This window comes from Ipomoea triloba, chromosome 12 (genome assembly GCF_003576645.1).
Source record: "Ipomoea triloba cultivar NCNSP0323 chromosome 12, ASM357664v1".
NCBI lineage: Eukaryota > Viridiplantae > Streptophyta > Magnoliopsida > Solanales > Convolvulaceae > Ipomoea > Ipomoea triloba.
Genome location: NC_044927.1, coordinates 19,997,832 through 20,011,814, shown reverse-complemented (window position 1 = coordinate 20,011,814; position 13,983 = coordinate 19,997,832). Strand labels below are relative to the sequence as shown.

The 13,983-nt window shown below is 33.3% G+C and overlaps 3 protein-coding genes across 5 annotated transcripts in view; 1 reads left to right on the top strand and 2 right to left on the bottom strand.

Moving 5' to 3' along the window:
• LOC116000376 (rsm22-cox11 tandem protein 2, mitochondrial) overlaps positions 1 to 2,056 on the top strand; it is a 9,001-nt gene extending 6,945 nt beyond the window's left edge. For 2 of the 3 annotated variants that reach the window (XM_031240450.1, XM_031240451.1), the window contains exons 9-13: positions 152 to 235; positions 323 to 418; positions 758 to 837; positions 1,182 to 1,273; positions 1,419 to 2,056. In XM_031240450.1, the coding sequence (XP_031096310.1) occupies positions 152 to 235; positions 323 to 418; positions 758 to 837; positions 1,182 to 1,273; positions 1,419 to 1,759 (693 nt within the window). In that variant the 3' untranslated portion in view covers positions 1,760 to 2,056. The remainder of the gene's footprint in view (positions 1 to 151; positions 236 to 322; positions 419 to 757; positions 838 to 1,181; positions 1,274 to 1,418) is intronic. The other variant, XM_031240452.1, reaches the window with a different exon arrangement.
• A 1,928-nt stretch (positions 2,057 to 3,984) lies between these two features.
• LOC115999498 (uncharacterized mitochondrial protein AtMg00810-like) lies at positions 3,985 to 4,746 on the bottom strand. The gene is made up of 3 exons (XM_031239346.1): positions 4,515 to 4,746; positions 4,253 to 4,420; positions 3,985 to 4,166 (listed from the first exon to the last, which is right to left on the bottom strand). The coding sequence occupies exons 1-3, from the start codon at positions 4,744 to 4,746 to the stop codon at positions 3,985 to 3,987; spliced, it is 582 nt and encodes a 193-aa protein (XP_031095206.1).
• A 47-nt stretch (positions 4,747 to 4,793) lies between these two features.
• Positions 4,794 to 5,471, bottom strand: LOC115999496 (uncharacterized mitochondrial protein AtMg00820-like). Its single transcript, XM_031239345.1, has 2 exons — positions 5,304 to 5,471; positions 4,794 to 4,958 (listed from the first exon to the last, which is right to left on the bottom strand). Exons 1-2 carry the CDS (start codon positions 5,469 to 5,471, stop codon positions 4,794 to 4,796), a joined length of 333 nt encoding a protein of 110 aa, XP_031095205.1.
• Between the last annotated feature and the right edge of the window lie 8,512 nt (positions 5,472 to 13,983).

The window sequence follows — 13,983 nt, the reverse complement described above, 5'->3', positions numbered from 1 at the left end:
TTTTTTTTTTTTTTTTTTTTTTTTTTTTTTTTTTTTTTTTTTTTGTCTTTTTTCTCATTCCAAAAAGGTGGTGGGAGGGGGGGAGTAGTATTGAAATTTCTACATTGCACTCTAAACTGTTTGTTACATTTTGACTGATGAATGCCTCTAGAGATGCCGCAAACTAAAAGAGTCATCTGACAAATCTTGCAAGGCTTTGACAACACGCAAAAGTGGTGCATTTATTGTAGCTCCTGTAAGTCTTGGGAGTTTTACTTTCAACACTCGCCCAACTTTTACATGAGTCAAGGTTAATCTGATTGACCTGTTGTGCTATTTTCAGTGTCCACATGATGGACCTTGTCCATTGGAAAAATCAGGAAAATATTGTCATTTTGTTCAACGGTTGGAGAGGACTACATCACAGCGTGCCTATAAGGTCTTTCTTAAACCTATGTTTCACCTTGTCTTCACTTTCTCTCTGTTTGATGAGTTTTCTATTAGTTTCTGTTATAAACCTTTCCGAAAGAAATACTCGGTGATAATTTATGGAAGTACTTAAAAAATTGTATAGACATGAAGTTGTGTCAAAATTGGTTTGATGCTAGTAGTGGCATAGTTTGAACTTGTGAGGGTTTAAGTTTTTACTCGTTTGCTTTCTCTTTTGATGTTCAGGTATTTGTTTACCATGTCATTTTTCCTTTACCCTCTGAAGAATACATTACTCATTGTCTTTTTATAAGTTTGTCTCAACTTCTTTGGCTTACTTTTAATATAGCGGTCCAATGGTGGGTCTCTGCGTGGCTTTGAAGATGAGAAATTTTCTTATGTTGTTTTTAGACGAGGACAACGACCGAGGCAAGTACTTGTTCAAATGTATATTACTCTGTTTATTATAGTATCTGAACTGCTTTAGAATCCAGAGCCTTGTACTTCCAAGACTGAATTTTTCTGTCATTACTGGAAGTCCTTCAATTGTTGAAACTACGTAATATTGTTTTTCTCCAGCGTTTTTTTGAACTGTTATTACATAAGCTGTGTGCCAGAATGTTTAAAAAATGCTCATGATAGATGCACAGTGACTCAAGTTTAGATTTTATATGTTCTCTACTGAGATGAACCATCTTTGTTAATATTTACATGTTTATATCAGTATTTTTAACTTGTGATACACTTTATATCATCTCATTGTTTATTTCAAGTAGAGAAGCTTGGCCACTTGATGGTATGAAGTTTGAAACGTTGAAGGAACAACATGCAAGAAGAAATCCAGAGGATCTTGAGATTGACTATGGTATGTTTCTTGAGTATTGATTAATATAAAACGTAATCAGTAGTATTGAGTCTCTCGTTTGCTCTTGGAGAAGCTTTATGGTCTCTTAATTATTTATGGTCTCTTAATTATTTTTTCTAATCGACTTCTCTTTATATCATTGCAGAGGACCAATTCCCTTCCGAAAATGAAGATGACCTGAACGAAGAGGAAATCATTTCCTATAATTCTGACGATACAGAGGCAGATACTGTCACAGATAATGAGGAATTGGAGGATGAACAGGAAGAAACAGCGGCCGCCACTGCAGATCTTGGTACTGGCTGGGGAAGAATCGTTTATTCTCCTATTCGCAGGGGCAAACGTGTTGAAATGGACGTGTGTCGAGCAAGCGATCATGAAGGCACAAAAGGCTCTTTTGATCGGATTATTATTACAAAGAGCAAGAACCCAACATTGCATCATCAAGCTCGAAGATCCCTTTGGGGAGACCTGTGGCCATTTTGAACTACAATGACAGCTTCAAAATTTTGTTATTCTTTAAATTTATCTACACAAGTGACCACATAAATAATTTTCTATAAGTTATGTGTGGATGTGACATATCAGTTGAATGTAATATATTGGTCATGAACAGAAATGAAGAAAATTGTGTACATAAACATCAGAAGCCTCGTGGCACTTTCTTTTTAAAGAAACAGGAAGCTGCAGCCTCCAACATGTTAGGTGTTAATGAGGTATGACTTTTTTGCCCGTGTTGACAGTATGTTTGATTGAATTTTTATGCAATATATTTTTACAAAAGGCTTTTATTCATTTTTATTTTATATTTATACTATAATAATTGAAAAAAAAAGGTCCAAATTGAACTATATTAGACCATACTCCCTCCTTTTTATTACAGAAGGGCCCTAACTAATGCAGTTGTTATTACCATGGATCAGAGTTCATATTGCATCGTGAACCTCGATACAAAAATTTTGTACCTTACACATTTTGTACTTGTAAACAAATAATTTGATAATTGTTGATACAGAAATTGTCAATTGCAGATATAGAATGTGTCAACTATAGATACAGAATCAGACTTGGTCCATACAGAATGTGTCAACTACAGATGCAGAATCAGAAGATTATTTTTAGACCAGAGTTTATTTGCCATTATGATGTTCATACTTGTTTTGCCCCAAATTTTACTGTTGTGGACCGCGCATCAAAACAATGTCGTTTTGATTAATGAAAACAGACAGATGAAACGGCTTCTGTTCCGCACAACTGCAGTTCCCTTTCAACACAACTGCAATATCAGTTCAACACAACTCCAGTAGATGAACTGTAGTATTAGTTACGGAGATTTACGGGAGCTATTTCTCCCACTTATTGAAATGGCGTCGTTTTGTGACCATGGTCCACGGTATAACAACTGGTGTTTTGCATTTCAGGCTTTCAGGCTCAGCCCATTGTATAATTCCCAACAGTGGAGATGTTTTTTATTCGTGGCACATGAATAATAAGGTACATCCTCTGTGTTCTGTTTTTGTGTTTTATTATGGGCGTTGGTATGATTAATTAAAGATGATGGTGATTTCTGAACTAGGAGGAAAAATAAGACAAAAGGTGTTTCTACTAGCTAGCTAGCAGTCAGCAAGTGTAGCAATAGCAGCCGGTGATTCCACCACGTTCCTAATCTATTATTCTTTTTTCATTCGTCAGTCGACGTATCTATCGTTGTGAGCGTGTATAATTAGGCCGCCGGAGTGGAGGTCCACTGCTATATATTATATAATACTTTTCCTCTCAATAATTTATTCATGAGGTGTAAAAGAAAGATGGTGGGGCTGCCTGCCTTGCATTTTCCTAACTAACATAAAACAAAGGAGCAAGTGGTTATAATATCTTTGAATTTCGGTGTATTAGTAGTCGTCTGTCATCAGCTAATATAAAATACAAGGGGGCATTTAATATTTTAATTTCGGCACAAAGGTTTAAAGAAGTTGGTGAAATTGTGTGTGGTTTTGGTCCTCTTATGAGATATTTAAACAAAGTGAATAGTGAGCTTGCATGATGCGCACGTAAGCACTCATGATTTGAAATTCAACCACATCTGCTTTGACGATTTGGATGTTTTGAACTTCCAAGTATACGATTTTTGATGCTCTAGTCAAATCGAATCCCTAATTACGTTATCTCCGACACCCAAGCGTTGAATTTGTTGATCTAATACTAATAATAATGATATAATAATACATGATGGTGATATATGTAGTAATGCCATGCATACCACTATGAATATATTAGGTATTATTGATGATAATAATTTGTATACTTGATAAAGTAATATATAAAATGCATGATGGTATTAGGTACGAACGATTCTGGTGTCCATTAACACTTAAAAGCTTTTTATAATAATAATAATATGATAATTGAGTGATGTGGAAAATCTACCATCACTATTTAAGAGGGTGTTTTAAAAGGTGGGGAAAATATTATTATCACGTTTGGGGTAATCCTTGACTTAGGAAAGTTGGGGTCAATGATAATCACACTCTATGATATCAAGGAAACTAAATCCTACCTAGGGTGGGAGGGATGAACTTGTGAGAATTGTAATTGTATTGTATATTGGGGATTCTGTATGTTCATAATACAAGGATGCATATATACATCGGAGATTAATACAAAAGTAGTAGCATAGTAGAACTATAATTATAAAGTCCTAATATACCCCTTCAAGCACAAGGGTGACTGGGTACAACATTGAGCTTGTCTCGAAGAAATTCGAATTGCAAAGTCGACAATGCTTTAGTGAAAATATCCGCTAACTTATCCCTAGTGGAGATAAAATTAACCTGCAGTTCACTGGAAGCCACCTCGTCACAAACAAAATGATAGTCACCTCCACATGTTTTGTCTGTGCTTGAAAAACAGGGTTAGCACACAGATACATAGCCCCCAAGTTGTCACACCACAGCCTAGGTGCATGAACAGGTGGAAAACCGAGCTCACGAAGCAAAGAAACAATCCAAGTAACCTCAACAACAACATTTGCAAGACCCTTGTATTCAGCCTCTGTAGAAGACCATGCAACAATATGTTGCTTGCGACACACCCATGACACCATATTACTGCCCAAGAACACAACAAAACCACTCGTAGATTTTTGATCTGTAGGAAAACCAACCTATCTAGTTGGAGTCAGAGAAGGCATGCAAGTCAACTAACTTCAACACATGAAAACGTAAACCACAATCCAACGTACCCTTCACATAGCGCAGCGCACGCTTCAATAGGCCCCAATGCTCCACTGTCTGAGAGTGCATATGCTGGCAAAGTTGGTTCACAACAAAAGACAAGTTAGGCCTGGTTACCGTTAAATACTGCAGAGCCCCTAGCAAACTATGATACCTCGTCGGATTGTCAAATGACTCTTTAGATGACGGAGACGAATGTGAACAGAAAACAAGAGTAGCAAGTGGCTTACACTCAGTCATACCATCTCGCCTAAGGATATCATTAATATACCTACGCTAAGAAAGTACTAGGCCCCACCATCAACAAAGACTATTTCAATGCCAAGAAAGAAACTGGGTGTGCCTAGATCACGAATCTTAAACACAATGGATAAGCGTTGAAGCAAAGAGGAGATCAAATTGGAGTTAAGACCAATCAGGAGAATATCATCAACATATACCAGGAGGAAAACCTGTGCCCCAACAGCAGAGCAATAGAATAAAGAAACATCAGTCTTGGAGGACTAAAAACCAACTAATAAAAGAAAGTCGCGCAATTGCTTAAACCAAACACACACGCCTACTTCAAACCATACAATGAGCGATGCAAAAGACAAACATGGTCAGGATAAACATAATTAGAATAGCCAGGAAGCTACCCCATGCACACTGTTTCTACAAGCCTCCTATTCAGGAAAGTATTATGGACATCCAACTGACGCAGAGTCCAACCACAAGACAAGGCTAGAGAGAGCAATAGCCGAACCATAGTAGGCTTGACAACATGACTAAATGTGTCAAAAAAATTCACCAACCACCTGATTGAAACCTTTTGCTACCAAACGAGCTTTGTGATGCTCTACTATCCTATCAGTTTTACGCTTCGTGCGGAACACCCATTTGCAACCAATGACATTCATCCCAGGTTTCACTGGTACCAAACACCATGTGTCATTGTGAAGCAATGCATTGAACTCTTGATCCATTGCCTCTCACCGCTCCAAAAGTCGAACAACCTGAGTGTAGTAAGTGGGATCAGAAGTATCAACATAAAGCACTAACGCTTGTGGCTGAGTAGCAGCCCTGGTCATATGATGGAGCACCATGGGATGCAAGATACTCAACCGACGAGCTATCTCCATGCCGGAGTAACGAAAACTGGCTAAGGATATTAAGAGTTCTCGCTTGAGTGGACGAACCAAAGGATGCTCAACATCCAACCAAACCATACGAGAAATAGTCTTTCTAACCGCCAAATACGTCACTTCTTCCGAGAATGAAGAAATAAGCAGCGACAAGATAGATTGATCTTGTTGAATCCAGACCTTATACGCCGAATTTTCCATCACCGGAGCACTATCAGGAACAACCATGGTCGCTGGAGGACCCGACAACGAACCATCAACGTACCCAATGAGATTTTTGCCCCCGAAGAAAAGGAACCAATTGTGTGTGTCAAAACGAGTAGTTCCATTTGGTGAGTTTAATGCTCACAAAATGATGAGCGGATGAAAGCGAACTGGGAGAAGCCAGCGTCGGAGGAGAAGAATCGATCGACCTTTGTGACAATCCGTTCGGAGGATACTACTGCTGCACACCTGTTACCAGGTTGAGTAGAAGCCATCGCAAACAAACACAGGAAACAAAGAAAAAAGATAGGGAACCTGGCAAACTGATACCATATGAACTTGTGAGAATTGTAATTGTATTGTATATTGGAGATTCTGTACGTACATAATACAAGGATACATGTATACACTAGAGAATATTAATATAAAAGTAGTAGCATAGTGGAACTATAACTATAGAGTCCTAATAGGATGTAGGGTTCTTTTTCCAAGGTGATTGGAAATCTACTAAATTTATTCAATTAATAATTCAATTACGTATTTATTCTTTTTGGCGTCAAGTTAAAAGTCTTTTATAAATATAAGAAATTTGTCTCTCCACTATTACACATTGTGTATCAAAGAAATTTACATTTAGATACATAGCTAAAGTTTTACGTAATCTAATTTACAATATATAAATAATACTTAGGTGATCTCAACTTTGTCGGACTAATCCTAAGTCAATCACTGCAGAGGTAAATCACGAGTCATGTAATTAACTCGCTGGTCAAACCCTAGTCTTCATCTGTGCAAAAGGGATCCAGTCCACACATTCAATCATTCTGGACCTTTTCCCATTCATGTTTCTAGTGAGATTCAACCTCCATACTGCCGCTTTCAGTAATGACTTCAAGTCAGGCGACGAACCACTACGTTAAGCCTTGGGGGCGAGAGGTATATATGTCTAACACAATATTTGTTAGGTGGAAGGAAAAGGAAAACGAATTATTTTTTAAAATTAATGATAAGTAGAAAGAGCATGGAAATGGGAGTACTATGGCTATGTTTGGCAAACCTAGCTGAAAATGTAGCTGAAAGCTGAAAAGTAGTTGAAAACTGAAAAGCTATAAGCTCGAAGCTGAAATCTGAAGAGCTGTTATGCTTAAAAGTGTTTGGTAAAATTAGCTTTTTGATAAGCTGATAAATATAAAAAGACTAAAAATGACATTTTTATACAATTTAAATAGTTTTAAATTTAAATAGGTTTGTTTATATATTAAAATATAAAATAGTGTAATCAATATATTTTAATAAAATATAAAGTAAGAACATATATTTGAAAACATATAAAGTAAAACAAAATGTTTATAATTCATAAGATTAGTTTATACAAAAATCAATGTTCAAACACAAATGTCAAATTGAAATTACAACCAAACATATTGAAGAGAAAAATCAAAAAAGTTTTAATTGGGAAGGGTAAATGATGTCATTTCTTTAAAATAATAAGGTTAAAGATGGAAAAAAAGTTAGGAAGCTACTAGCTTATTTTGAAACGCTACCTAAGGTAGCGTTAAAAAATAAGCTCTTATTTTAAGCTACTAGCTTATTTTAGGAACATTACCAAACAGAGCTTATAGCTTATTAATAGCTTAAAATAAGCTATAAGCTCCTAAATAAGCTCTGCCAAACAGAGCCTATGTTTTTTTTTTTTTTTTTGAAAACAAAACATAGGGAGTACTATGTTATGTAATGCACTCAAAATAATAATAAGAACAGTAACAGGTCCGTATTACTTTTGCAGAACATTCAAATACATTTCTTGTGTTGTTTGGAAGTGTACCCTCCAAACAACACAAGAAATGTATTTGAGTGTACCCTCTTGTTTTTGTATGTACTAGGGAGTCCAAAGATACTGTAAATAATTTTGTTAAAAATATATATAAAACAATAATTGACCAACGCAAAAGACGTTTCCTTTTTTATTTTTAGGGAATCCAAAGTGAAACAGTTCATTGGAATGGCAATCTACGGACCTTTGCACGTTTCGGATGGACCTCTTTCTATGCCATTTTTTGAAAGCCTCTTCTCTTTCCACAGCCTTTAAGATCACGTGTATCTAAATGACGTCATGTCACGTACAAACCCGTCCAAACAATTCTTACCCCAATTATATAGGAAAATCATTATTCCTCCGTATTTTTCACCTCTACATTCTTTCTTGATATTATTAAATTAAAATGACTTATTAAATTAAAAATATTAAAGACCTAAAAATCCCGCCTAAGTGTTAGACGACCGTCTAACGTATCACCATAATCGGTGGTTTAGGCGGTTAGCCGACTAGGCGTCCGACTAGGCTTCCTAAGGATAATTGTATTAAACCTTATTATAAAAAAACAATTTATTATAGGCACGCATCATAGATATTTATATTACTTAATTATTCAGAAATTAATAACTTTGATTATTAAATTGTACAAGTCATCGCATTCAAGATAAAAGTTGAATACAAAAATACTTATTTGCATGCAATGTTTAATCGTATAAAACGGGACATATTGCTCCCAATGCATAGCTAGGTTGTTAGTAGGAGATGAAGATCATCAGGAACTAAATTCAAACACATTAAAAAATGAGGCTCAATATATAAATACATAAATATAATTACCTGAATGAAAATAATAAAGGTGTAAAATCACAATTCACAAAAGTATGAAATCCTATTTTTCTTCTGATTCTCACTTTCTCGCAAACGCTAGAAAAATAAATTTTAGATGAGTTAATTCTATTTTTGGTTCTAGATTTATAAGTGACAGATCACTTTTAGTCCTTTTTTATTAGAATATTCACTTTTAGTCCTAGTATTATGGTGACATGACCATTTTTGTTCCTCTATCAACAAAACAGTTTAAATGTCGTTAAATACAAATGCATTTCGATCTTCAATAATGAATTTTTTTTATAAAAAAATAAACATAAAAAATATAGTGGATCAACCTACTTTGTATAAAAAAGATCTAAATGTCCTTGTATTTAATGACATTTTAACGATTTTGTTGACGGAGGAACAAAAATGGACACGTCACAATAATACTAGGACCAAATAAGAATATTCTGATAAAAAAAAAAAGAGACTAAAAGTGAACTGTCACCTATAAATCTAAGAAAAAAATGGAATTAACTCAATTTTAGATCATTAAAGAGCAAGAGTAAGAAAATATAAGATCAAAATCTCAAAGGTAATCCCATTTTCCTTAGAATGTGACACTATGTGCAATGTTTTACTTTGTTAATTTGTGATTTTATTTGTAAATTATTCAATTTGTGTTAAAATAATACGGAGTATTTATATACATATTTGATGAGGACATGGGACCCGGACCCATTTTATTGTGAAAGTCTTAGCGCAAGGGGTTAGCAGAGAATAATAGTAGCCCAAAAAGTAAAAAACCAGTGTGAAAGGAAGCAAAATATTAACAAAAATCAACAAACAAAATTTGAATCCATAGTCTCAAGTATAACAACACAAGTTCTTAACCACCAAACTACCACACATCTTATATACTAGAAGAAAGGATGCTCTATTTATGCATGTGGAGATCATTGGCATTAAAGTAGTAGGGGACACATGTACGACTAAGATTCAAGGCAAGCCGATACCGTACATTTGTCAACAATCCGGAAGATCCTTTACACTAAATAAGACATCATTCCCTCTCCTTAAATATCATCAATGGGATCACTTAATCTCCTCTGTTCTAATGATATGAGTTCCTAACCTTCAACTCATACACTAGGGCTCGATTTCCAGTAGCTACATTATGTGCACTAATATTTATTATTTATGTATTTTTTTGGCTACCATTTTGGTCTAATATCTCGAGCTTATTATTATGTATTCTCTGAGCCACCATTTTGGTCTAGTATCTCGAGTTTTGTACGTACCATTTTGGGCCTAGTGTCCCGAGCAATAATATTGCTATTTTCTTACACATATTCTGTACATCTATACCTGATTTACGGTAGACTCGGTCCCCACAAAACCATCAATATTTATATTTGTACTAACACTTTATTAATGATGCACAAAATAATTATTTAATGCATGTGTCCAATATTAAAATGAAATATAACACTTAACAACATTTCAATATATATATATATATATATATTAGAGAGAGAGAGTAACATTTAATTAGAGCATCTCCATCTGTGGAGATTGTAAAGATTATGTGAGGAGATTATCTTTCAAATGCTTCAATGAATTGATGTGGAGGCAAAAATGAAAGGAGATAATTCTCCTGCAAATTATGGATTAATGTCAGACCAAAAAAAAAATTGCTGAAATTGCGCGTTGGGCGCAACATTGCGCCCGCTGGGGCGCGTCAGAGTGGCCGCCAGCTGGCGGCCACTCTGACTTCAAATACACTTTTTATTTTTTATTTTTTAATTTTTTTTTGTTTTTTTGTCAAATTTTATTTGTTTTTCCTCTTTTCTTTTTCTTCTTCCCACTTTCTCTTTCCTAATCACACTTACAAAAACTCTTTAAATACCGTGAAAAAACTCCACTGATAAGGATGCTCTTATGTGCATGTGTTATGTGTATAAAATAATGCACGACAAACGAACATTGTACATTTGTACATAACTTGCACACATATTTATTTATTTATATTTTTTTTTAAATATATTTTTATTTTTCTGAAAAAATATATATTTTTTATTATGTATATTTATTATTACTATATTTTATTTAGTATTTAATTATGATGACAAGCACTGATATAGTTAAATGTATTATCAAAATATTAAATGAATTGAATCCACACCATTAATTTCAAAGTCTAGCTACATTTATGATTTGAATAGAAACATACCAACTTCTACACATTGAAATGTTTTCAATACCACTTTGAAAAGTTATTAGGCTCGTTTGGTTATCAGCACGGTTAGCGGTAGTGGATTCTGTTAGCGGTTATCAAACAGCGGATTGTATTAGCGAGTTTGACCAGCGAATTGTATTAGCGGTTTGTAAAAAGATGTTTGGTAAAATTAATTGTTTAGATTAGCGGTTAATATGTAAAATAACCAAGGACATTCATATTATTATTATTATTATTATTATTATTATTATTATTATTATTATTATTATTATTATCATCATCATTATCATGTAATAATAAAATAAAATTTACAATAACAATTACAACAATAATTACAACAACAATAATAATTATACAAAATAATATATATATATATATATATATATTAAAAAAAAAGAAAAAAGAAAAAAAAAAACAAGTGCGGCTCCCCTTTGTAAATGATGTATTGATCCCACATCGAAAACATTTGGAAGAGGAGCACTTGAGCTCCTCTTCCAAATGTAATTGCATCCATTTCTTTGAGAAGCCGAAAGGCTCTCATTTTTTTTTTTTTGAATACTACTAACTCTATTACAATGTAGTATCTATTCATAACTATTTTCTCAACCTATTGAAGCACAAGAGTTAGTATTGCCTCCACTGAGGCTCAAACCCACCACCTCCCGTATAAAGGGAAGGGTTTGATGCCACTGAACTACAAGTTCCTTGGCTTAATGGCTCTGAGAAATGGCTTCTGAGAAGCCTCTCGGCTTCTTTGTTTTTTTTTTTTAATTATATTTTCTCCAAAATGCCAAGCTCTAGCCGTGTTTGAGTTTTCAAATTGCTTGCTAACCAAACACTTTTTTGGGTCGATTCGTCAAAATTTGACGGATCTATCAATAACCAAACATGCCCATTATGTTTGAAACTTTCAAAATTATGTGTATATATATGGCGTTAACAAAAGGGATGGTATTGCGGTGGGGTAAGGCGAAGGGCAAATCCCCCACCCTGCATTGTAACCTCAATCTAACACTTGCAAGAGAATAAATATTTTCCTCATACACATTGATAAAAGTATATATGTAATAAACAATAATAATTAAATACTCTTGATAACATAAAAATAAGTTAATATAATACAAACTATGTGGTCTGTGTTATTTTTAAATTATTTTAATATAATCATAGTTTTAAAGTTAAACACCAATGTTAGTCATTTACTTTTGTGCATCATGCATATAAATACTAGTTCATATAATATATTTAAGTGCGGGTGCAGTGTGGGCAAGTAAACATCATTCTACATCCACCCCAATACCCTCGTAGATATTAAATAAATGGGGGCAACCCCTAACAAGGTTGGTAGAACAATTAATTTGGAAACTATAATGTTCCAAATTTGAATCCTTATAGGTGTAGTCTATTAATCTTCTTGATTTGTATTGGTTAGCTATGATGAACTTATGTTAATTTACCTCATTATGATCCTTTATTAGCTACGGTCACAAAATTTATAAGAGAGGCTTCACCCATAGCATAAGATATTAAAAAAAAAAAAAATTCTCTTATACCCACCTCCATTATTCAAACGTTACAAGTTAGGGATTTATATTTACTCCTCATATGGGGCTTGAAAAAGAATAGAAAAGTATTTGATGTACCGCTAATGTATGGACACTATACACTGATGACAGTGAATCAGGAGATGCCACTTCATTAAAAAATAAAGTCAGCATTGGCTGATGAGTCCTTTTTTTTTTTTAAATATTTATTACTGTTTAAATTATTATATTTTTTTATTAAGAAACTCTTTATTTTTGGTTAATAAAATCTATCTATTTTCTTAAACCTATTTATTACCTATATAATAAGGAAAAATATTTGACTACTTTATTTTCAGTTCTCTTCCCTACGTTTTTTTATATCTATTTTTGTAATTAAATACACAACTTTTCAAATATATATGTTTTTCTAGTAAATATTACGTTCTAAATTATTGTATTTGCTAAATATATTAATTTCTAATTATTATATTGGTGATTAAAAACAATAGAAGATAAAAATTGGGTTTTTATGACATCTTAAATTTGAGTTTTAATGAAGATATATTCTAATGGACAAATTGCAATTGTTTTTAATAGGGACTAAGATTGTAATTAATTAAATTTAGGAGTTTAGATAGATTTTGTTAATTTAAAATAAGAGCAATGCTAGAAACTCCTCCTTCTACCTCATCCATGTAAGAGTGTTTTTCAGGACACCGAATGCCACTAAACCATAAGGTCTTTGTTTTGGTAAAAACTCCTCCTTTATTTCTCCTACAAATTTTCCTTTCTAAGGTGTCATAATGTGAATGGTAGTTTTTTTTCTTAAATAAAGAGTTTTTAATTATCAATATAATAATTACAAAAAATACATTTTGCAAATATAATAATTTAGAAAGTAATATATATTGAAACACACACACACACACATCTCAAATGTGGAAGAGGTGTCCATGTGAAACATGCGGATGAATGATAGCCATTGATCTTGTCAAAATCAATATCAACAATGAACACGAATTAAAAAAAAATGCGGTGGTATTTTGGTCAATTTGCATATTGTTGAAACATAATATGCGTATTTTATGTGCTTAAGATGTATCATTTTAATACTTAAGGTGCGACAATTAACACTTGTGCGTAAGTTATACACTTGTGAACTTAAAGTGCGTTATTTGTTGAAACTTAAGGTGCGTCCTTTTAAAAACTTAAGGTGCGTCATTTAAACATATAAGGTGCGTTAGTTATACTCTTGCATAAGTTCTCCACTTAAGGTGCACCATTTTAACACTTAAGGTGTGTGACTTTACTACTTAAGGTGCCCCATTTTTAACACTAAAGGTGCGTCATTTTAACACTTAAGGTGCATCATTCTAACACTTAAGGTGCATCTTTGTAACACTTAAGGTGCGCTATTTTTACACTTTGCTTCTTTCTTCTTAGGACATGCCTTTTTTTTTTTTTTAATTTTTTTTTATAATTTTCATTGATTTGAGCCGTTGATCTTGATTTGATCAATAACTCAATCTCATCGCATGTTTCACCTTAGACCTCCTTCGCACCAGATCTCATCCTTTTATATATATATATATATATATATATATATATATATATATATATACATGTATATTTACGCACAAAAATATATTCAGATCTCACTACATGTTTCACCTAAGACCTCATTCGCACCAGATCTCATCCATATATATATATATATATATATATATATATATATATATATATATATATATATAA

Excerpts from the sequence above, each read along its gene's own strand:
- LOC115999498 (XM_031239346.1), bottom strand. The coding sequence starts at position 4,746 with ATGACTGAGTGTAAGCCACTTGCTACTCTTGTTTTCTGTTCACATTCG. Across the intron at positions 4,421-4,514 it reads TGCGCTGCGCTATGTGAAGG|ATCAAAAATCTACGAGTGGT; the intron begins GTACGTTGGATT and ends GTTTTCCTACAG. Across the intron at positions 4,167-4,252 it reads TTCTTTGCTTCGTGAGCTCG|ACAAAACATGTGGAGGTGAC; the intron begins GTTTTCCACCTG and ends TTTCAAGCACAG.
- LOC115999496 (XM_031239345.1), bottom strand. The coding sequence starts at position 5,471 with ATGGATCAAGAGTTCAATGCATTGCTTCACAATGACACATGGTGTTTG. Across the intron at positions 4,959-5,303 it reads TAGCAAAAGGTTTCAATCAG|GTTTTCCTCCTGGTATATGT; the intron begins GTGGTTGGTGAA and ends GTTGGGGCACAG.